At 38.9% G+C, this 24005-nt stretch overlaps 1 protein-coding gene across 5 annotated transcripts in view; it reads left to right on the top strand.

Moving 5' to 3' along the window:
• The window catches only part of PIGN (phosphatidylinositol glycan anchor biosynthesis class N), a 110030-nt gene that overhangs the window by 45196 nt on the left and 40829 nt on the right, over positions 1-24005 (top strand). For all 5 annotated transcript variants that reach the window (XR_012041024.1, XR_012041025.1, XM_072853150.1 and 2 more), the window contains exons 11-15: positions 730-789; positions 1880-1972; positions 3842-3897; positions 18447-18525; positions 20786-20968. Coding sequence is in view for 3 of the 5 variants with exons in the window: in XM_072853150.1 (XP_072709251.1) it covers positions 730-789; positions 1880-1972; positions 3842-3897; positions 18447-18525; positions 20786-20968 (471 nt within the window). In the remaining 2 variants the exon portion in view is untranslated. The remainder of the gene's footprint in view (positions 1-729; positions 790-1879; positions 1973-3841; positions 3898-18446; positions 18526-20785; positions 20969-24005) is intronic.

Genomic DNA, 24005 nt, shown 5'->3' with positions numbered 1-24005 from the left:
TCTATTGTCCTCTACAAATAATGGTTTCAAGTCTCCTTCTGCACAGTAGATCTGAGGCTGGAGCAGTGCCTGTGGCTTCAGTATGGTTTCTTCAGATTTATGCTGGGGAAAAAAGAATTTCAGTGCATAGTTTTATATTAAAGGAAAATATAAACCTGGTGAGAGCCAGTGTTTATCATCACAAGTAGAAGGTAATGATAACATTTTATGAGAAGCCTTGGTGTAGATTGAGGGGCCTGGCTGAGGGTTGACTGGGGCATGAGTAAAAGTGCAGAATCGCCCTCTGAAGGGAGGAAGGTGAGTAATTGGCACTGTGGAAACGCAGGATAAGGAGTGCTGTGAAAAGCAGTATATTCAGTGTACTGCTTAAAACTGTAAATATGAAATTAGTTCTTTCTGTGCTGTAAATAGTCATAAAAAGTGGTATGCCTCTGAGTGCAGTGAAGGAGGTACTGAATTCCTGCAAATAAATGCTGTGGGGTTTTATATTTGGTTTTTAAACTAAATGCATTTTTGAAGCTTTATCAGTAGTAGAGCCTCAGATTTTGAATCTAATCATGCTATGATGACTACTGGAAACTAAACAAATATTATAAAGGAGTTTTCTGTCGGAACTTCACAGTATTATACCATTTCCTTTTGCAAATGTAGATACGTTAAAATTAAACTGAATTTATTAGCTCTAGAAGATGGAACGATCTTAAAATGAGGATGCTTCTGTTTGCACAGGCTGATATTGCACCGCTGATGGCTTCCCTTATCGGTGTGCCTTTCCCCCTGAATTCTGTGGTAAGAACAACAAATGTTTTTCTATGTTATAGAAACCTGCTTGCAAAGAGGTGTTGGGGACAAGACTTGAGGTGTGTGAGGGGAAAGGTTATAAATTTGGAAAACTGCTATAGTAACTGCTATATGGAGGCTATATGTAGTTTTAGCTTTATATGTATGTCGTCAGTTTGGAGCATAAACACAATCTTTTTTTATATTGTGTAGTGCTTTCAATTGGAAAGGCAGCTGATCCTTTTATAATCTGCAACTTTATACTCTTGAGCTACATAAAAGTTTTTTGTTACATTGGTTTTTAGGGATAGTAAAAATGCAATATGGTTTGAATAACACTTGATTTTGGTCATGAAAGCTGAACCTGTAAACAAGCTGGTCCCTGCAATTTAATGTTTAATTATTTCTTGTTTAAACTAGTGTACTTTCTTCAGATGGTATCTTGTGCCTCTAATTGAGTGAACAGTGAGTGCCCTCACTGTGATATGGCTTTTTCTTTGAATTTCCTTCGTATATTATTATGTAGTCCAAAGGTTGTCTCATAAATATGTAATTGACAATTAGCATTACACTAGTGTGCTTTCATGCTGCTTGTTTCATTTTTAAAACGGCGATTTACAGCACATTTTTCGAAATACTTCTTCTGGAGACTCTGCCCCAAATTCTGTCCCCCTGTCCTGCACTCACTGCTGGTCATGCAAGGCAAGCTGCCCAGCATAGGGTGGCACGGGAACTGCTTGCTTTCCTATCACGAGTACTGGGTGAGTCAGGCCCAAGCAAGTCTTTGGATGGAAGACTTTTAGGTATTTCAAAAATGGCTTCTGATTAACAGTTGAGGTTGTATTACTATATAGTATATACTTTAATAATGACTTCCATTATTTACCTTTTTTGCATTTCTGTACGAGCTGGGATATTATGAACAGTCCCTGTAATGTTGAGAAATTATGTGAGAAGAGAATTTTCAAAGGAGTTACAGTAGTTATTTCAGCAGTAATTTGAAGTATTCTTACTGCTCATTTGGCCTGCCATTCAGTTAGAGAAATTCCTGTTTCTTCATTTGAATTTTTTTATGTATATATGTATTTTTCTTCCCCAGGGAACTCTGCCTCTTGAGTATCTGAACAATAGTGCTCATTTCAAAGCAGAGAGCATATTTACCAATGCTGTTCAGGTTCTCGAGCAATTTAAGGTAACTAAACATACGGTAAAGAAAAATATTTCTTTGAATAATAGTTGTTGCTGTGTGTAAAAATAATTATACTAGGATGTACGCTGTATATAGCATGCTGTAATTCAAAGGACTAAAATTGAATGCACATACTGGGTGGTGTTGATTGACTAGCTGTGAGCCATATCTGAAGTTTGAAAGACTTTAATAAACACCTTTTTTGTAAGAAGAATTAGTAACTTTTTTCTTGATTCTTTTGATGTTTATTGATATTAATGTAAACCTACTTGCAATGTGTAGGTAGAATCTGAGTTCTGATACCTGAAAGGAGAAATACTGCCTTTGCAACAGGGGCTGGGAGACAAGGCTCTAAGTCAGGATCAGTACACAAACAGATCAAAAAGGTAACAGGCACCTGTCCATTAAAGAAATGAAATTAGTGGCCTAATTAACTTTTAGCTAATGCTGTCGTATCTGTTGTTTTGCTCTGCAAGTGTTCATCTCTGGCTTCTCTGCCTTGATTCATCTAATATCAGATATTATGGTATTATGAGAACACGTGCAGTCCAAGCAAAAAAAGGTGATGTTTCACTAGATGCTTTTCAACTGTGGAATAAAACAGTCCCAAATCCAAAAATCTCAGTTTTGGCAAGACATATAAATGCTCTGAGGGAAAACCATCTTTTCCACGAACAGGAAGCTGAGAGAGAGAATTGTTGCCCTGTTAGGAAATCTGTGTGACGATGGTGGAACAAGAAACTAGCCTGAGAGTACCTTCAAGAGATTAGCACCATCAGCACCTTCTGTTCCTTGGATGCCATGTTCCCAAATGTAGTTTGTGTGGATACCAGGTTGGCAGTGTCAGCAGCAGAGTCACTTCCAAATCTGTGGTGGAAAGCTGGCACGTAGCAGGGGCAGTGACTGGCTGGCTGGCTGCAAAGTTGAAGCGTGCTGGTATAACCTTGGAAGACCTCTGCTCTAAGAATTAAGGATGTGACTTGGGTCTTTTTCAGTTAAATTGGTGTCTCGAGGATTATTTAAAAAAAGAAAAAGTTCTGGTCTTCTTTTCTTTAAGTTTATTTTTATTCTGTCATTTTGTAGTGCTAAATTATCTATTTTCTTGTTGGCTGGCTTGTTTCTAGCATTATTTTGGAAGGATCGTGTGAATTTCCTTTGCATTTCTCTGCTGAAGCAGTAGCAGCGCACTGGCTTAGATATGCCAAGTGAGGTTTTACTGTTCCTGTGATGGACTGACCTGACCACAGTTTGTACTCCCTGGAGATGATGTTGCCTTGGATGGATAGGGAGGCGTGTGGGTTGCTACTTCAAGTTGTCAGGTTTTGGGAGCAGTATGCTTAGAAAGTTCCTATCTGCACTTTATGCCGACAGTCAGACTCAAGTCAGGCTGCTGCAGGAGGCCTTAAAGATATTTTAAAGCGCCTCGGGCAAACTGGCTCTGACGGCATCAAAATCTTCTATTTTTATCCATGTGCAGGTTAGTCTAACAGCATTGCTTCGGCAGTGTTGCCACAGTGTACTAGTTGCCGTCTGGCATAAATAATACTGGTTTCATCGAGGGAGGTTGTCACTGAAGTCTGGTAGCACTTCTAGCCATATCTTCCCTTTATCCTGCAAACTGTAGAAGTCCTTCTGTGAAAATCACTGGCTGGGGACTGGTTTATTTTACCTACTTTAGAGCAGGTCTGGCTTTCCAGGGACTCAGAAGAGTTACACATATGGGAGCATAACACCCAGTTTCCTGGACAATATATTGACAGTGTGATTTCTTTCCTTTTCCAAAGTTTTAGAACTCTTCTGTGATTTAATTCCTGATGCAATTTTTAGTCTTGTTGCAACTTGTATATAATGGTTTAATGCTTTTTTATGCAGGTTAAGATGAGTCAGAAAAAGGAAACTACGCTGTCATTTCTGTTCACACCGTTTAAGTAAGTCTCTGTAAAAACTATATATATTTTACCTGATTGTTTGTCTTATCACTTCAGTATTCCAGTGAGATGCAACAACAGAAATTCAGTCTCTTCAGTCTCTTTTTTAAATTATAGTGTTTATCTGACTATGAAACTTTGCACTAGAACTCCATGCAATTAACTTCTATTTAAAAATTCTGGTTAGAAGTAGATTTTTTTAAAAAAAATCTATTCCTTACATTTAGTTTTCAGTTAAGGGTTATTTGCCTAAGCTTTTTGACAATATAGCTATATATAGACTGCATGGTAATTTTCACTGACTTATTTTTTTGCTTTTAGCATTTTAGCATTCCTTGGGAGATGTAAGTCCCTATAGGGTCAGGAAATACAATCTGTTCTTGTTTATAAGTATATAAAAGTTGAACTAAGAATTGTTTCTTCTGTGATTTAAATTCTAACAAAAAGCAAACAAAATGCCTTACATCCAGAAAAGAACCTCAAAATCTTTAGAATTCATGCTGCCTAGTGTTAGTGTTTCCAGGGCTGTGAAGGAGTCTCTGTAGTGATTTGTGTATCTGTGAGCTCTGTGTTCTAGTGTATGGAGCAGTTACTGGCCCACTCACCCTTCAGTCTTATCCAATTAAAGCTGCTTTTTCCTTTTTCTTTCCCCCCCCGAAAGGTTTTTGAAAGCTTTACTACGGGTGCATGTGATACTGCTCAGTTCAGCTTTCAGTTTGTGGAGTGCTCCAAAAACAGTTTGTCACCAAGAGCAGCTGTTTTCCTTTGGGAAATAAAACTGATGTTAATTAAGATCTTTAAATCATAGGAGTGGTAAAAAGTACTTGAATCTCTTCCTGTGAAGTACATTTAAATGCTAAATAAGTTTGCTGTCTTTCTGAACAGAGATTTACTGTGTTATTTGATACCACTAGCTTCTTCGAAGGGAAAGGTTCAAGACAGTCTCTGAGACATGAGTTAAGTCAATCTTGGGTACATAATGAATATTTTAGATCAAATTCTGATTAAGAATGACAGATGCATTATCAAAGAATTTACTGATCTGTATGGAACAAAAATGACATATGGAAAAGTTGGTCAGTCATCTTTGATTCTGTAGGGAAGACTATTAGTTTGATTTCACAGCTCTTGTTTGAATTTTACCTTTCCCCAATAAATAAGACTGATTCTGTAAAATAGGATGTGTTTTTCTTAATGCTAAATTTATCTTTAAAGGAACTGAGTGTTATTGATTGCCTTATGGACTGGTGTCTTTCTTTTTTTATGATATGTTGGATTGTTTTAAGTGGAAATGCCTGAGATATTTATCACTTTGAAAATATGACTAAAACTTGGTATGAACATGTTGTTACTTTGATATGGTCCATTGCAAAAATAAATTTATTTTACTTTCTTTAGGTATTCTTAAAACTTTTCTGAATCAGAATTTGAGCTAATGGTTCTTCCAGGAAAGGTTTCTGCATGAGACCAAAATAATTCCTTGGATGTGTGAATTACCTTACAAAAGGTGTCTATGCTTGCATGTTGTATGGGTAAAGATGTTATTTGGGTCCCCAAGATGATATTGTTTATCTTCACTCTAGGAAAACAAAAGACGACTCATACCACAGATGGTCATACATTAATGCAAATACTCATCCACAGTGTGCTGTGGGGGGGGGAGTTTGGCCAGATTCTAATTAGTCTTCACCACTTTCCTTGACTTTCAAAACTTGGCCCATGTCTGGGAAGCTACCAAGGGGCCTTGCCCAACCAGTTACTAATAGTTGGGATGAGGTGGTTGAACACCAACTTATTTTTAAGCAGATTAATAACTTCCTGGTGCTCCAGCTTGCAGGAACTGAAGGAAAACCTGAGGTAGTTTTAGACATGACCTGTCTACAGATCTATCCTCTCCTTCACATGGAGGTGACTGACTGTGTGTGAGCAGCGAACATGAGCCTGAGCTTCAGCTGCAGATCGTGATCTGATGCATTAGTGTAAGGCAACCCTCATCAGTTCTTCAAACAAATTTTGCTTGAATCAGAGTGAGATACTGAGGGAAAGGCATGTACCCTCTTCTGCTGACTTTACTGTGACGCTGTTTTTTTGGTGGTAGATAAAAGGATATAGAAAGGGTACAGTTACTCTATCTTTTTCAGGAGAAGTTAAAAAGGCAGAGTTGGGGATAGCTTACTCCTGTATCTGGAGCAAGAGAACTCTTGGTGTACTGTGCTACATTTCAGAGTAATTGGTAATGGTATGGAGATTGCACTTCTGCGCAGCTATACACTATTTGGGCTTGTCAGTCCAGGTTTAATAGAAGGCTTGCCCACTAATTTGTGTTAATCTGTGGTTGGCCTTGTCCGCTGCTGCAGCTGAGCGTGGTTTTGTGCTGTGTTTCCACTAGCCACTGCTGTCCTTTCATTAAGACAAGAATAGCTTCTTCCACCACTGTTCATTGATTTGAGTTGTTGTACAAGGGAGTTATATCCTTTTTAATCTTTCTGGTGCCTGAAATCTGGAACTTGAAGCTCAGAAAGTGTGTGCTCCAGCATAATGCTTTATTGCTTCCTTGTTCATTGGAGGTTAGCAAAGTGCAATTCATGTCTAAAGGGCTTTGGGACCATCAAGTTTACGTAGAAATTGAAAATGTAAATATTCAGGTTTGGACTATTACAGCTTTTTTGTGTATTTCAGCATCTTGATAACCTGAAAATGAACAAAGATATGTCTAAGAATTGCCTTTCTTAAATAATTTAGATTAAATGATGTAGTTGAATAAAGTCTGTATAACAGAAACATAGCTATGAGTTCCAGAAGAAATCTGAATCTAAAATTTCAGATTGAGACATTCTGGTTTCGGAGAAGCTGATACAATTACTATTGAAGATGTATTTATCTGGGAGGGGGGGAATATGTTCACAAATAATGTAGTTTCTACAGAACACAACTTAACCTCAGCTTAATTTTTCAGCCAGAAATAGCACTAAAAAGTTTGTTTTAATATCCTGTGGGGAAAATCCTGTTTCCAAGCTTGATTTTCAAATGTTTTATTACCAAGCGACTAGAAAACTGTTCATGACCTTCAGATGCAATGACTTAAAAACTAGTGTTGAGTGGCATGTTGAATATATAGCACCAAAAGCATTAAGCTAGTTCGTGTGTATATATATATACACACACGTGTGTGTGTGTGTATATTACAAGCCTATTTTTACTCCTTAGTTACACAACGTTGGCAACAGAGAAAGTTTCTTGAATTGATACAAGGCTTCTGATTTCCACAGGGAATCTCATCCCTAGTAGAAGTGTGTCTGCACAATGGGCAGGGAATGAAGGAGGCCATTAGAAATGTGCCCTTTCCTACTTGGATCTAAATTGCATCTCTCTCTGAAATCCATCTGTCAAGTGTATAATGATGAGGAGGATGGAGCTGATCATTGTGTTGTGTGATGGAATCTTCAATAGTGTCTACTTGACCAGGTTAGAATGTGGGTAGCTGGTATCTATTAATAAGGAAGTGTCTGGCTGCCAGTAATGCCTTTTTCGTTTTGTCAAAGTGCCTTCATCAAGGAACTAATCTGTGTGAAAGCGTATCTTGACGCTACCTGTGAAACTGTTGGGAATACTTTTCAGAAAGAGCTTAGCTGGAAGTGTCTGCTGATTCTGCAAGGCAAGGTGCACAGCCTGTGCCCAGGGGAATGAATATGCAAGAGCAGAAGAGCATCCCTTGCTTGTATGCAAGTTACCTGCAAGGCTGATATTGAATAATTGTTTCGGATACTTATCTGCAATTCCAGTTGGATACCTGGAGGGATTTACTGTCTGAAATGAGTCTCCTTCCCACTTCCTTCCACTCCCTACCTTTTTTCCCAGCTATGAAAGACTTTCCAAAAATTAATTGCTTAGCAAAATCAGAGGCTTTTCTTATCACAATTCTGAGACATAGGCACAATGCTTTTACATTTATGTGTAAGAAAGGAAGGTACCAAGATGCCAGATGCTTTGAAAGAAGAGTGAGGGAGGACAAATCTGAAGATTGCTGACAGAGGAAAACTGATGTCCAGGGTAGTGAACTATCTTACTAGCTGTCTGACCATTTGATGTACCTTAAGGCAACTGCAGAGCTGGCACAGTTTGAAGAGGAGTGTGCCAAGGGGCCAGATGCTACCGTTGCAAAAGCATTCCCAAAGCTGGCATCTCTGGGCTGTGGCAGTAATCCTACAAGGAGTAGCAGGAGGACCATCGTAGTGAGGTGACTAGATGGGACATCAGTTGTTGCACTAAAATCTTCTATACCAATTAATGCAATTTTATTATCCCAACAGGTACTAGAGATTTAAGATATTAAATTATACAAAAGCACAGGAGTGCTTTTTGTGTATGCCTGGTGTATACAGTGCTTTCAGGGAAGACTATGCTTCCAGCTGTTCAGGTTCTGGTGCCTCACAGTAAGACGGCAGGAGCAGTAATTTAAGAACCATATACAAAAAACAAGAGATGAGCAGCAGAATTATAATCAGTGCTTGCTTTCCACTAGCCATGCTTTTTTTGTTGAATGTCTTGAGCAGTTTATATCAATAAGGGTTTTTTTAACAGGAAACAGCTTAAGTATCTTAAAGTGAAGTTTCTATCTTCTCAATATATGAAAAAATCCCATACCATCTTGATGCTGCATTTTTAAAGTAACTTAATTGAATACTACATTTTAATAATCCCAAGTACTTTTTTGTGTGTATAATCAAGTTATAACTTGCATAGTTATATAGAAAGTCACTGCATTTTTAATGTGCAGTGTACAGCTATTTAATAAAAACGTGCCTCTCCCTCACTGTATGAAAAGGACACTCTTTCCCTTTCCTCTACCCTCCAATGTGAGCTGAGATATAACTCCCTTAAACATTTGCATGGATTTGATGCAAGGAGGTATCAATCATGTGGACTGAGTCTTTCCACATAATTATGCATCATGTATTTGTCATGGTGATAGAAAAGGAAATAGTTATTTTGTAATATAGAGTGTCTTTGAAGATGTACAGGAACTTCAAAGAAATGCCATATGCACAAATACCTCTCTTTTCTTTCTTCCTCTGATGACTGGAGATACAGCACTACATTGTTCCCTCTGTCTGATGGCCTTTCAAAACTTAAATAATAGGTATTTCCACAAAATGGACAGTTGGAGCAAAGTGAAATAAGTGATTTCTCCTCCACCATTAAGTGGGGCAGGGTCCCTTAAGATGTCAATAAACATAGAACATCCTTTGAAGTGTCCTATTATTGTTTTGTTTAAATAAATGGCATTTGTTTAAATAAATGTTAGTATGCGAGATATTTGTGAATACACGTGATAATGCATTGCAAGAGCAAATGTTAAGGATCGAATGTCAGGAGGAAAGGGAGAAGCTATTGCAGTAGGGAAAGGTATTTCTAACAGCGATTACGCTCCCTGTCCCTTTGTGTGAATACTTTCTGTTTCCAGAGGAACCTTGATTTAGCAGAGGCACAGATTTATCAGGGAAGACATTTCAGTCCCTTTATCCTGTGGTCAAGAGTGAGGGACAGCAGCTTCTGTCAACTTCTAGTGAACCCTGGAAAGGCAGCCAGCTTTTTCCTTTCTCCACTTTGTGCCCACTGTGCTACCAGGTGGGAATCTAGGCATCAGCCTGCTTCTGGGGCAGCTGGTGCAAGCAGGCCGGTATGGGCACCTTTCGCCTGTTGGTGTTGGGGAGGCAGACTGGCAGCCCTCGCCCCTCCACCCTTGGCTTTCAGAACCTGTGTATATACATGTGAACAAAAAATACAAATGCAGGACTGTAGAGACAAAAGTGCTCAAATGGAAATAATGGCTTTGTATTATTTTTTAAAAATCCCTGATTGAATAGTAGACGTATTATCTCTTTAGGGAGAAATCAATGCCTGTGCTCTACAATGCATGTTCTTTGGCAAAAATGTCAGCTTCTCTTGCACTGAATGGGCTGTGTCTGAAGCACTCCGTTAAATGCTGCCCAGGGAGGATGCAATCCTCTTAGAAAGCAGGCATCCTGCTGGTCTTGGGTTTCAGCAGCACACTCAGAAGCTTGTAGTTTTTACATTAAAAGCTTACTGACAGCGGCTTCTGCGCAGGAGGACCAGGCATAATTGGATTTACTATCAAGTAGGTAAGGTCTTGAGAAGGAGCTAAGAGGCTAATGTATAAGACAAAATATCACAAGATTTATGTGTATTTCTCTATTTCCTTGTATAGATCCCTGTGGCCTTTTCTTGGAACTTGTGAGGCTTCTTGCAACGAGGGTGAGGGAGGGTGTGCAGGCAGGCGGTAGGATGGGATGGGTAGAGGATCTTCTGCACAGGGGTGTGAGATAAGAGAGACAGTGCAGGGCTCTTTCTGGATCTCAGTAAGAAAGGCCTGATAACAAATAGCTTAATAAAATAGCTGTTTTAATAAGATAAAGTAAAAAGAAGAATACACATAGCGAGTGAATTGTATGTCCCTTCAGATGCTGGGTACCCTGCGTTCATGCAGCATCAGATGGAGCCCGGATGGGTTTTCCCACGGTGCTGCACAGATCCTGTCTGTGGAGAGGTTCCCCCGTTTTGGTCATTCAAGCTATTTATGATTTTCTTGCAAGAAATCAACTCTAGTAATCATTTCCACTCCATTCCAAGCAGAATGGAGGTTCACATGAGAACTTCTTGCTGCACTTCTAGATAAACATGAGGACAAGCAGGCAGCATAATTGCCGGTACAGAGTGGGAGCTGCCTGCAGGCTCCTTGGTTACTAGAAGCTGGCTGGGTTTGTCCTACAGCCAAGGATTTGTGCAGCACAGCCTGAAGCCAACGCTGGATGGGCAGGACAGGCCTCGGCCTACTGACGTTAACTGTTATGTGGATCTCCGTCTCCTTGATGTAGGAGATCCTGGTCAGGATCTCCTGATGGTTTCCTGGTCAGGATTAGTACGGGGGGCCTGCCCAAAAATGTGTTTTGGTGGCCATGGGGCCCTGCTATTAGGTACCTACCCAAACACAGCATACCAAAATCACCATACGTTTTGCAGAGGTAGGGCATTGTTATTTAGAGTCAGCACATGTCCCCTGCAGTACTGAAATAGCGGAGACTTTAAAAATGGTTTAAAAATGGTGCGTTTCCTTTCCTTCAAGGATCTTCATCTTCCTTATAAAGCTGTTTCCTTTTTCAAGGCTGCTGCATCATGTCCTGCTGGCTCTTCAGGCAAAACCCCTGCCCCTGCTAGATCCCTGCATCCAGCTTCTCTGTTCTGCTTTGAGCTGGCCGGAGGGACCGCTTCAGAGCATGGCCTCCTCCCTCCTGGCCTCTGGTTGTCTGCAGCTCTTGCTGTAGTAGTTTGCATGCAAAATCTGCTGTGTGCAGCCCAGTTACCTTAATTATTTCTGTTCAGTGAACTGGCAGCTGGCAGTTAGCTTCCCCGCTCCTTTTTCTCTCATCTCTGCTATCTAAAGGATTCATATAAATATCCTAAGGCACTTTGCTGTTGAATATGCGAATATGCTACATCAGGGATGGTGATTTGTGGAAATTAGAAGGCTATTTTAATTCCTAGGACTTGACAGTCCAGGATTAGACCATTAGCAGTCAGACTACTTCCTGTGGTTTCACTGATGTCCTGCTGTTTCCTCCTTTGCATGTTTGTAAATCTGAATACAAAAGCATACCTGTACCGGTAGGTTTTTGCAATGTGTCAGTAAAGATGCTTTTTGCTATCTTTGGCCTGTGGAAGTGTGTCCCCTCCCTTCATTTCATTATGCTTTAAAGAACAAAAACCTCAGAACTTAAAACAGGAGCCTCTTACTGACTTTCTTACTCCTTCTCTTTCTTTTGGAGTGCCTGATGCATGCAGCGGTGCTTTTTAATGCTTCTTAAAAGAAAAAAGGTTGCAAAGATAACTGAGTACAACCCTAGAGCTAGGCTGGCTGATTTACAATCTAACACAGTAGTCTGAAAATCCAGAAACACAAAAACCTACTTGAAATTTAGACATTCCAGGACTGAAACTCCTGGCAGTGGAACAGCAGGAGAAAAGAGAGTAGATCAAGTTGGGAGAGGGAAGGCTGAGGGTCCTGGGCTTTAAGAAGCCGTAATAAACCCTTTAGTGTAGGTTTATGTGGCGTACATTTTCTTTTAAAAAGCACAGCTTTAGCACACTGAAAACATCAATGTAATTTTTTTATCTGTAAACTACATGCATCTTGCTTCTGAATTAGAAAAGTCCAGTTTTGTAGGACTTGCCTGTTTTAGTAGCTTACCTGAAAATATTTTAGTAAACAGTTAAAATTCAGGCCATCTAAACAGATTAAGAATCACTGAGTAAACCCACCGAATTGTTTGATGCTCGAAATGTCACTCTTTGGTCAAAATTAAAACATATGCAAAAGATTGTCTCTATATCTCATTGTATGTGTGCTTTCAGTCTGTCTTTGGCAGATACAGTAAAACAATTCTTTCTTTTGAGTAGGCACATCTAAAGAACTGGAATTGAACACATTTGGAAAATGGGAAAAATCAGCTTCTGGTTTAAAATTCATGTAAAATTAAAATTCATGTAAATATGTACTTTGGTAAAGTCAATAGAACTGTAACAGATTTTTTCCCTGATCATTGGCCTGAGTAGCATCATGTACTCTGTACTGCACAGCAAGTTCAACAGAAACTTGAACTTTCTGTTCATGGTGCATTGCATGGAACTTTCTGTGCATGGTGCATCATGGTTCCAGACTTTGATTTTCGAAATATTTACTTGGTCGATTTTTCCACATTTTGCTTAATGAACTCATGACTTTGCATCACTCGCCATTCACTTTCTTTCTGATGATTCTCTGCTGTTGACAGAGAAGTGGGAAGGTTTCCTATTGTACATTTCATTCTGCTCCTACAAGGCTATGCACCATACCTTCAAAAGAAACGATAGAATGATGAAGTTAGGCTAGTTTGTGATTGCTCTATTATTAATATCAAGTCTCTGCACTCATGGGTTGCTAACGGGTGAATTTGATGTGGAGCAGGCATAAGCATACGGTCATGTTTCTGCTCAATTAATAGTGTTCAGTGCAAGATCTGCGTCTCTACTTTCCCATTACCCACCTGATGCTTTCTGAGGTGCTGTCTCTGTTGAAGGCAGCTCTCATGGGAGGCTGACTTTCTTTGTGAAGCCTATTGCTACTCTGAAAAAGGCTTTGAAAAAGCATTGTTCGATTAGTTGTATAACTTCCGAATAGCAGCCCTGCAAAAACATCAGGCCAGTCTTACATCTGCACTTTCAAGATGCCATTTTGCCAGCAGCGGTGATGTGGATCAAAGCAGCAATAGTGGGTCCTATAAGTACTATTTCATCTGACTGCAGAATTGCTGGGCTGGAAGCGATCTCTCCTCCTTAGTATGGCCCTCTCACAGAGGGACGGATGGCAGAGTTTGAGTATATTCAGCTGCTTCTGTTGCTGGCAGTTTTCTCCCATGATGAGAGCAGAGAGGCACTGGTGCCTGCCCTCCTCAGTCCCAGGTGGCGGCAGGACAGGGGTGGGCGGCAGAGGCCTGGGCTGCTTGGTGGGATGGTGCCAGTGGAAGAGCTTCATGGTGAGAGGGGCGATGTTAACCTGGGGGATTTCTTTCCAGTTGCGAGTTACCAAGATACTAGGGATCTTCTTTCTGGAGAAGAGAACAAGAACCTGTGGCTGCTCAGCCTTTTGGCAGAAGAGGTTGCTGGAGTTGTTTGGACAGTGGCAGTTTGATGCCTCTTTCACTGCCAACCGTTTTGAAGTTAGAAATATCACAGCAACGCAGGTGAGATGATCTGCCTTATGTGGTGTCAGGAGAAGGTGACCCATACAAAATTCTAACAGGCTTTATTCAGATGGCCTTGCCCTGCCTTGTTGGGGCTATCATGACGTTCAAGGGATGTATATCCTCATCCTCTAGCTTTTTCAGTTGTGAATGAACAGGAGGAGTTGGTCCTTTTTTCCCTATCGCCCAGCTAATATGAAAAGTTAGAAGACTCAAGTCTGCTGAGCAGCTACTGCTGATTTGTTGCTGGTGGTGGATATGGGTCATAGAAATCCGATCGCTACGTTTTCTACAAATCTTGTCACTCTCAGAGGATTGCAGGATGCGTAGTTTTGGGTTGGTTTTGTGGGTTTTTTTTCCCTCCCCTAGTGGAGTGTGAAAAGGCAGTGATAGAAGGGTGTAGATGTGCATGAATTTACAGTAGTCAGGTACATGGAATTTATGTTGAAGAGATTGAGTCCTCCTGCAAGAAATTAAGTTCTCGAGCATGAGTAGTCTATCAGTTTTACATACAGGGATGTGTGTGTGTGGAGTGAAGCAGCTGAAATAAATTTGTTTTCACCTGACAGTGAGCTAGGCAAAGATCTCAGCCTGTCTCTGTATGTTGCATTGCAGGTCTGTGATGCTTCCTTGACTTTCATTATTAAATCTGCAGCATTTAAGTGTTAAACTACTACAGATGCTAAGGGGTTACTTTTTATAGTAGAATTCTGGGAAATTTACTGTGCGATAAAATGACTATAAATCACTACCCAAATAACCAGGCATAATAAAATTAACAAATTAGCAGTGGTGGATACAGATATATTTGCAAGACATCTCCTTCTGTTCCAAGGTTTTTATTTCATGATTTGACTGCAGCATGCTACCTGTGCCGTTGGGGATGGTAATTTCTCTAGTGTGATGATAAACAAGACTCATTGGCCAAAGAGAGGTCCCCTTGACATTGCTGTGGTGAATGTACTTCATCACAGTCTTGTTGTTAGTGCTGTCAAATAGCTTAGCTTATATGAAGCGTGAATGATGTGTTGGAAAGATTAATTTTGTCAGGTATACTTATGACAAGGGTAGCTAACATCTCAGAAGGGATAGTTTACAAGCACTTGCACAATTAGCCCAATTGTTTTGTTTCATAATTAATTATGTTTATTCATGGATGAAGCTGTGATTTCTGTCTGGAACTAGAAAATTAATCTCTGATAGCCATCATGAAAAACAAAATTACTCTTCTAGAACCACCATTGTTTCCTGTGAAGAATGTAATCTTAAGTCTTTAGAATCCTGATGATATTGTGAATGAATGTGTGTTTATAATATATGTGACCATAGAGTTCTTGGTTTTTCTTGTAAGTTAAACCTCAGAGTACTACACTTTACAGTGCATGTGTTTTGCAATACTTTCAAGACAAGAATAGGAGGACAGAGTTGAGTCCACTGACTGAATTCTCTTTGTGTTTGTTAATTAATAGAACAAGCATTTTTGTGTTATGGAAAAAGACTTTTGATTTTACTAGTCAAGACTATTCATCTTGAATTTGGTAGAATTGGATTTTGGTCATGGGTAGCTGGGACGAACATATACATACATAACTTAGTTTTCTTTATAGAGTTCAGAATCTTTCTAATAATGATCAGTAAATTCACTTCATTAGTATTAATATTAATTGCATGGATGTGTGCATTAAGTGACCTTGAGAGTACACTGGCATACTAGTAGTGCCTCTGACATGTTGCATACTAAAACACAGGGAGATAACTGATCAGTTTATTCTTTTCTAACACTGTCTCATATTCAAACCTTTTAAATAGTTTAAGTTAAAATTAAGTGGTGCTAAGAATAGTTCAAGCTTTAACTTCTCAGATTTAAATTTTCCTTGTGCTTTTGTTGCTTGACGAGTCTTGTAGGTTTTACAGAATCACCATTTCTAAAGTTCCTGCCTTCTTTCTATAGGCAACTTTCCACTTCTGTTCATGGTTCAGCTTTGTCTCTTTACACTTTCTGCTATGTCTTGCAAGGGGTTCCTTTTAAATCTCCCATCTACTTTGTCAGCTTTAGGAACTGACAAAGGGGGTCCTCCATGGATGATAAACTGCTTATGGTGAGCTATATCCGTTCCTTAACCAAGGGATAATCAGCATATTTGGTAACTCTTTTTTCTAGTCTGGTGTGATACGCAAAATTTCTCTAATCGCTACTTTGAGCTTTTGGTTAATATGGAGGCAAAATATATCTAAGATGATGATCAAACCTTGCATTCAGAGTGAAACTTGCATTTTGATACAGTTATATATGAACAGTCCTTAGTTTCTGGTGGAATTGGTAAACCTTACAAAAACAATCTGTAGACAATTGTATATTCAGCATCTTGAAAAGCATGCATATGGAACTAAGGTAAAATGTGTGGTATGTTGTTAGCTATTGAAAATTAACAATGCACCTGCTAATGGTAACCCCATTTGACAAAATAATTGCCTTTGCATTTGACTTACTGAAGCTTTACTGTTTAAAAACCCCATTTATTCTGTTACACCATCCATGAACAGAGATCCCAGGTACTGTCATCTAAGAAGGAATAGGTAAAGACTATTGTTCATTAATAATAAAACGATTTGTTGAGAATAAAAAGATAATTAAGGGGTTTATAGCTAAATGACTAAAGATATAAAGTGAAAGATAAAATTAAGGCTTTTTTAGCTTATTAAAAATTTGCATTGAATATGACAAGGATAAAATCCACAGAAAATAGTATGTGTAAAACAATAAAAATGAGACAGTGAACGTAGGAACATCTTGGATGTATTTAAGTCCTAAATAAAGCTGCTTAATATTTATTCCAGATTTTTTTAAATCCTCACCTAAAAGCTAAGATACCTTTTTTTCCTCCTATTACTCTCCACACATGGTGAAAATATTCACCTTGGTTTGGTGTTTTGCTCCCTTTCCCCTGCCAAAAAAGTTAGCAAAACTTGAGGGTTACAGATTTCCTTGAGGCAGTACTTGGGTCTGGTTCACCTACTTGAAGAATTGATTCTAACTTGAGTCATCATCAGCCTTGGTGTGTACTTGCTGGCTGCGCGCTGGTAACCCTTGGCCTGTGGAGCTGTAAGGCTGGCTTTCATGGGGACGTGTCACGAAGGTGCAGGAACAACCAACGTTCACTCTGCTATTTTTCAACTCTGTTTTCTAAAATCCTCTGTTCTCCCCCCAAAGTTAAGGTGATCAAACACTTACCATCCCCTTGTCATCATCTTTTCCTCCCTTCTTCCTTTCCCACAGGACCTCTCTCTTTCTACCTGTTTATAGATACCATCCTTTGATTCTTTTCTAGATTGAAAAGAGTCAAACATTTTTTAATACAGTTATTTCATTTACTCTTCTCAAAAGTAAGGTACATTGCTGCTGCTATTATCCAATGTGTTTTAGAAGACTCCTGCACAATACTGCTGTGCTCTGAACTCAAGGAAACAGTTTCAAAATATACCAGGATGTTATTAGTAATAAAAATTCAGATTGTTCAGGCATGGAATCCTTTTAATATATTTCAGGGCTCAATATATGATATGTATGTATGTTGATGATGTACAACTGCTTCTGGGTGGCAGGCAGAAGTGGTTCCCAAGTGTTTGATTGGAGCTGCAGGAATTAGCATTTCCATGCAGTAGTTGCATAAATCAAGACCTGCCCCTGTGGTTCAGCTGTGGTTCACACACAGGTGATTGCTGCTGATGTAAATAGTAGGAGTGAGACCCCAGGGCTGGTCCTGATTTGGCACAGCCTGAAACATGAAGTTGGTGGTTGTGTATGAGGCATGTGAATGAGGGAGGGAGGCGTGCGACATCATATGCTGGGGAGATGATGCTGTGCCACAGCGGTGTTGTGGAAGGCGTGAAGGAAAACTGCTGTATGCGTTCGTCAGCTATCAGAAAGTTGTGACCCATGTTAGTTTGCCTGTGGTGCCTAGAGTGACAGTGACTGCGTTGTGGCTTGTAATTTGCCCAGGGTAAGCCTGGGATCCAGTGGCCTGCTGCCGTCCCTAACTTGGAAAAAAAATCGTAAAGGAAAAATGGCTCCTTCCCCCTTCATTTGGTGGAGATTGGTTGACTGGCTTTTTTCTCCATGTTGCTACTTTCTGCAAGGGAAGAATTGTAGCAATTATTTAGATTGATGATCAAATTCATTAAAATCAAGGCGATTTTTATCACTGACCTCAGTGTAGCCAGGTAACTACATTATTCCCTGCTCTGGGGACTCTGCTAACAGCTCCCTATGTAACAGAAGACAAACTCGTTATTTTTCAAAGAGAAGATTATTAGGCATCATCTACTGTTAGTGTGGAACCTGAACAATTCATCCTACGCTGACAGGCTGATGAACTGCTTACAACCATCTATCAAATCAGTTAAATTGCTTAATTCTAATATGTGCAGTGCTTCTTATCTGAGCAATGGTCAATAATAATGCACAAGGGAGATAATTTTCAGCAGTATTAGAGGGGAACACCTACATAAAAGAAATGTCTCTTAATGCAAAGATCTTGGGATAAGTTAGACAGCAGCAGTGTTGACACAAGCGTGAAGATGAATGTAGAGGAATAGATTAGTTCCAATTACGTAATTACCTCTAATGAAGTTCAGAATATTTTGGTATGTTTCATTCCAGAGTAATTTTTTTATTACAAAGTTAATTTTTTCTGCCTCTTCCTCTGCTTGTGAAAAGAAGAAATGTTAATATCTCTTTATACTGTTGTACAGACCACTTTCTGATTCTGAACAGATCAACTTTTTAAAGAAAACAAGACTATATATTCAGCAGCAGAAGTATGATGAAGCGGTAAGTCTGGTTTTGCTATATGCCTTCTAGAAACTTTTTACAGGAACTTCTATTATATGTAAATATTTAGATTTGTTTAACTTGAAATGAAACTCGGAAATAAAACTTTTTTCCTTCCTTATGATGCACATCTCGCTTATTAACGCAAAAAAAATCCCACTGTAAGTCTCCAAAATTTTGCATTTTGACATCAGTTCCAATGAATAATATTGACTTGCTGTATTTTTTCTCATACTTCTTAAACTGTTTGTTACCATTCCATAGTATACTAACACACAGTGTATGTTTTCATTTTCCACTGTAAAAAAGGGTAAATTGAGAGAGAAACTGAGGAATGTAGTTCATGTTCACACTTAAGCTGCTAGTTGCATGAAAAAAAGTATGATGTCTTGCTCTATCATAGATCCTGCTTTGTTTTGTTCTTTTACCTGAACCAACTGTTCTTGTTTTTAATTTCACGTTTCAGTTTGTCAGAGACTAGGAGCCATATGTGGAATTATTCTATGCTTCCCAGTTCCAGTATTACTTTCCTAAGTGTTTGCTACCACTCACTGTGCAACAGGGTACTTAATGGGTGCAGTTTACTACCGCTTGTATTCTGACATTCACAGAAATAATTTGTAGAGCCAAATGATACAAAGTCGTCTTTCATTTTAACAGGTTTAGTTTGGTCACTGACTTTTGTGTTAAAAAGTACATTAAAAAAGTTGAATATGTAAGATCACATTTAACCTGCCAGATGCATGGAAGAATAATTCCACTATATGTTAGGGTTCAGCTCTTCTTTTTCCCTAATATGTTTCTCAGGGTAATAAATTACTATTTTATGCACAGGACAGCTAAACCTGTTTTATAGCTTGTGCCTTTTTATTCACCTCATTGTAAACTGGAAATAGCTCAGTTTAAATCAATGGATATATTTTGCTGTGGGAGCAGGTTTTCTTTTTGGTTTCCTAATACTACCACTTGGCTGTCACACATTTACCTATAGGACACATTTTATACATTTCAGCAGTAGAATCTGTGAGTTTGTGTTGTTAGTTATATATAAATTTTACCCCTTGTTCATTTGAGTGCCCCATGTGTTCAAGTTCACTCTTGATCACTAATGCATTGGGCTTGTGCCTGTGTCCTGGTTATCCTCAGCTTCCTATATCGCAATGCAGAAAGGTCGGTGCATTATCAGCTGCTGGGGTACAGGTGATTCTTTGCCTCCTCAACTCTGCAGCTCTTTGCATTGCAAATATGCATTCATAATTGTATCCTCAGGAATGACGTGATTTTGGGTGAGTTTGCCCAGTGGCAGACTTGTGATCTCTTCAGTACTTGACACACCTTTTTCTGTTGATTGCTGCTGTTAAGTCCCAACTGGATACCTGGACATATAAAGAAGCATCACCATGTATGTGCAACTTGTTATTATACTCTTCCTTACAGATCTTTTAATCACCAGAGAATCCTCTGTGACTACAAATTACATAGCTGAGCTTCCCATCTTTGGTTAAATCACAGGGGTCAGCACACCTCTGTGTAAGGAATGACACTCGGGGTGGGAAGAACCACTGTCTTTATCATGGTGTCTCCCCAGTGGAGGTACTGAGTAAGGGGACCTGTGGTTAGACTGGGTACAACCCTTCTTGCGTCCAAATTATTTGGATCCTGAGAACCCCAAGCAGCTGCTTTGTGAATGAAACTGGGGCTCTAGTTCAGTCTCCGAATTCACCTCTGGTGCTTAGGCAAAGCGCTGGGGATATCAGGTACCACTGAAGTGGAGGACATCAAACCCCAGGAAGGGAGTATTTCAGGCTGTGGAGAGTGACCATATTTCAGCTGCATCCATAATCCTCCTCCTATGTAAATGTTGTGCCTTCAGAAGCACATGACTGGTTTTCTTTGTGGGTTGCTTATAGTGGAATATATATATGGTCAAATGCTCATGCGAAAAACAAGTGGCATGCTTGGCAGTAGGTGGTGTTCAAGGTGTGCTATCTGTGTAGCTTTCACCATCTGACCACTGTCATGGCCGGGGGGATGGCGGGGGAGCCAAATGATGGTTGACTTTATGTCCAACAGGAGTCCAAAGCGGTGTGTACTCCAGCAGTTGGTGCTGGCCAAAACACTATACCTGAGCGCAGAGAGGACATATGTGCCAAGAGTAGTGGGGGTGCTTGAGCTCCAGTCTCTGTCAGTTAGGTAGATTTGTGGAATGGAGCTTACACTAGTCTAAACTGTTGCTTTTATATGTTTTGTCTGCCTCTAGGTATCTCTGTGCAAAACCCTGATTAACCTTGCTTTGGAAGGCTTGTCTTATTACCATACTTACGATAGATTATTCCTGGGTCTAAGTATTGCAATGGGTTTTGTGGGCTGGACAACTTACGTGATTTTGGTGATTATCAAGACCCATACCAATTTGACCAAGACTGTCCAGACTCATAATAAGGTAGGTCGGAAACATGCAGTGATTTTTTTCTATCCATTTTCAGCATTATATATATGCTCAGTCTCTGTGCGGGAGACCAAATTGCGCACCTTCCATTTCTTTTGACTACACGTGGAAACGGGCAAGCTGTAGAGTTTTCTAGCTACTGTAATCCTGTGTAGTGTGGACCTGTGTAATCCTGTGTAGTGTGGACCAAAAATACTGTTTGGTCCATTTGTTAGGATCAGTATTCCTAAACCGTGTAAGTCTGAGTATGCAATAATGCGCTTTCTCAGTTTCTTCCTTCCTACAGCTGTGCATTTTACTAGATGCTAATGCAAGTGTAAGCAAACATAGTGATTTCAAACTATTAGAGGGTCTGTCTCTAACCAGAAGTCAATTTTCAGCATTAATTGTAGTAAAGTCAGCACTCTGTTGTAATAATACTTTGTTTGGAAGAATACAGACTTCAGGCTTCCATTTTTATTTTTTTCTTTACTGTAAGGCCAAAAAAAAAATTAGCATGTAAATGATTTTATTCCTGTCCTCTTTGGCAATGTGAAATCAGTTTTCAGAAGCTGTGCAGTCCAATCATGGTGTTTTTAAAATGTATAACCTGTTTTAATAGAAAGGTGAACTGTGGTTTCACAGATTGGCTTGCTCCCTTGCTCTTTGTGATTTGCAAGGGTTCAGCAGAAGACATCAAAGATGAAGGAAGCTCTTTTTGACAAGATTATTATGGATTGATTTTTCACAAAGTACAAAATCCTAGGAAATTAATTTACTTTCAGTCATTCATCAGGAAAAGAGATACCTCAAAAAGGTGAACAGGCAAAAAGCTAGCATTTCATTAGAGAAGAATTAAAGCCTTGGGGGGAGGGGGGGAATCTCCCAAACTTCAAGAATTTGTTTCAGAATAAAAGGAATTGTTTCATTTGGTGATGTAAATGAGAATGAGCACTCACTTAGCATCTTTACTGTCTTCAATATATTAGTCTGAGAAAATTCCTATCATGCTGTCTTGAGGTTTTTACTACTGGCTGAAATGAGATAGTCTTGGCTTTTAATGAAAATGATCAAACAAAATTGAAATGAAAATATTCATAAGTGCTGTACTGCATGATTTAGGTTTTCTTTCATCAAATAACTGAGAAGAAATAATCCAAGATGCATGTTATGTTAGATATGAACAAAATAATTACATTAAATAGACTGAGTATTGGGCATATTAGTAACTACATCAAGCAAAAACGTCACATTTTTACTTGACATCAGATTTTCATTTGGTATATTGATTTTACTTGTTGAAGGCAAATTTATGCTAATGACACTGGTAGAAAAAAAAATAGGTTTCTTAGTTCTTCGTCTATAGAATTTTTCTTTCCCCAGTTTTAGTAAGAGGCCTTTTTCTTTAGAAACCTTTTTTAGTGTTCCTAAACATGTAGGGAATCACAGTGTGAGCCTAATGCTTCATATATGGAAGTTATTTGGTTTATAGATAATATTGGAGATACTTAAAGAATTTTGCTGAGAAACTAATCTACCATTGACAAATAGTCTTCTGCAAAGTACAGCCTTATAAAATCTGAAAGGAGCCTCTGAATACTGAAACTGCATATCCTGTATATATAATCTTTAAAAGTTTTTGGCTTCTTATGCTGCATATTAAAAAACTTTTTCCTTTTAGAGTAGTGTGTTGTTTTACTTAGCAAGAAGCCTAACCTTTTAATCTATTTTTAAACATCCACAGAAAATGCAAATCTCATTTCCATTTTCAATGCATGACCAACTATATTGGACTCTATAATATTTATGTCTCTGTATGGAATAAAATGTTGATTGTGTTTACTCATTCAATGATAAATTATATTGTGTGCATGTCATATCTATACATATTCGTTCTGTCTATATGTCAGCAAATGTAAAATTTAAAACTAATAAAATTGCATTAGGTCAGCTTTCTATATGACATTTTTTCTTACTTTAATGGCATATCTTAGCAGAAATTCTATCTTAAAAATCATTTCTAACTTGCATTTGCTGTCAGTTTAGATCAAGGCAGTTGTACGTCAGTTATGGGGGGGGGGATGAACCAGAAAAAATGCTAACCCATCTATGTGAACTGCTAATTGAATGTCTCCTCTTCTCAGCATATTTAACAGTCACATATCTGTCTACATAACTCTTTCAAAGAAACTGGCATTCGTGTAGAAGAAAACAGTGTCTTCAGTCATGACCTACACAGTACACTAAAGACTACTCAGTCACTAAAGCTGCCTTTGCTATGTCAAGTTGCAATACATAAAGATAAAATTGTTTATTTAAAACTTGTACATAAGATTCCCCTACCAGTAATTCTTCTGATATCTGAATGTCCCTAAATAAGGAAGAGTAGTTCAATTACCAGGTAAAAAGCAGATGCAGAGTGATTGTTTAAATGCTTCTCTTTGCACAAACAAGAGATTGCTGCTACCTGATGGTTAAGGACTAGCGTACCTGTCTGAGATTACCCATTTTAGAAATTTCCTTTCTCTCTTTGGTGTTCCTCCTTACAGTGCGCTCAGTCCAAGAACGTGTTTCTTTGAGTACATGGTAGGGAGAATGTTCTAATCTCATATCTTAATTTTTTTATTATTTATTTATTTATTTTTGAAAAGCCCAAAGCTGGCATTGTAGGTTATGATTAAATATAATAAGCTCTAGCTATGCTATGAACTTTTCAGTGCCATGTGACTCTAGTCCTCTGTTGTATTTTGAAACTGTAGGTTGTTTGAGTAAGGCCATCTCTCCTGTGGAAGCTTGGTTGCAAGCCTCCTTCAGTAGCTGTCCCTAGATCCTGAAGAGTTGGGTTTTTTCCACTAGGATTTAATACTTTATATTTTAATTTAATTAGTTCTCTTACAAATGTCTCAAGCAGGGGGAGGAAACATGTGCTAATGGAATTTTCATTAAACATTTTGACTGTAATGCTATGAACTTGAACTCAAAAGGTTATGCTCCAAGTCTATTTTTAGAATCTAAATTTAAGAGAGTTCTTTTTTCCAAGACCCTTAGCGTC

Source organism: Ciconia boyciana, chromosome 2, assembly GCF_034638445.1.
Source record: "Ciconia boyciana chromosome 2, ASM3463844v1, whole genome shotgun sequence".
NCBI classification, from domain to species: domain Eukaryota; kingdom Metazoa; phylum Chordata; class Aves; order Ciconiiformes; family Ciconiidae; genus Ciconia; species Ciconia boyciana.
Note: the sequence above shows the minus strand (reverse complement) of the source record. Positions and strands in the feature narration are given on the sequence as shown.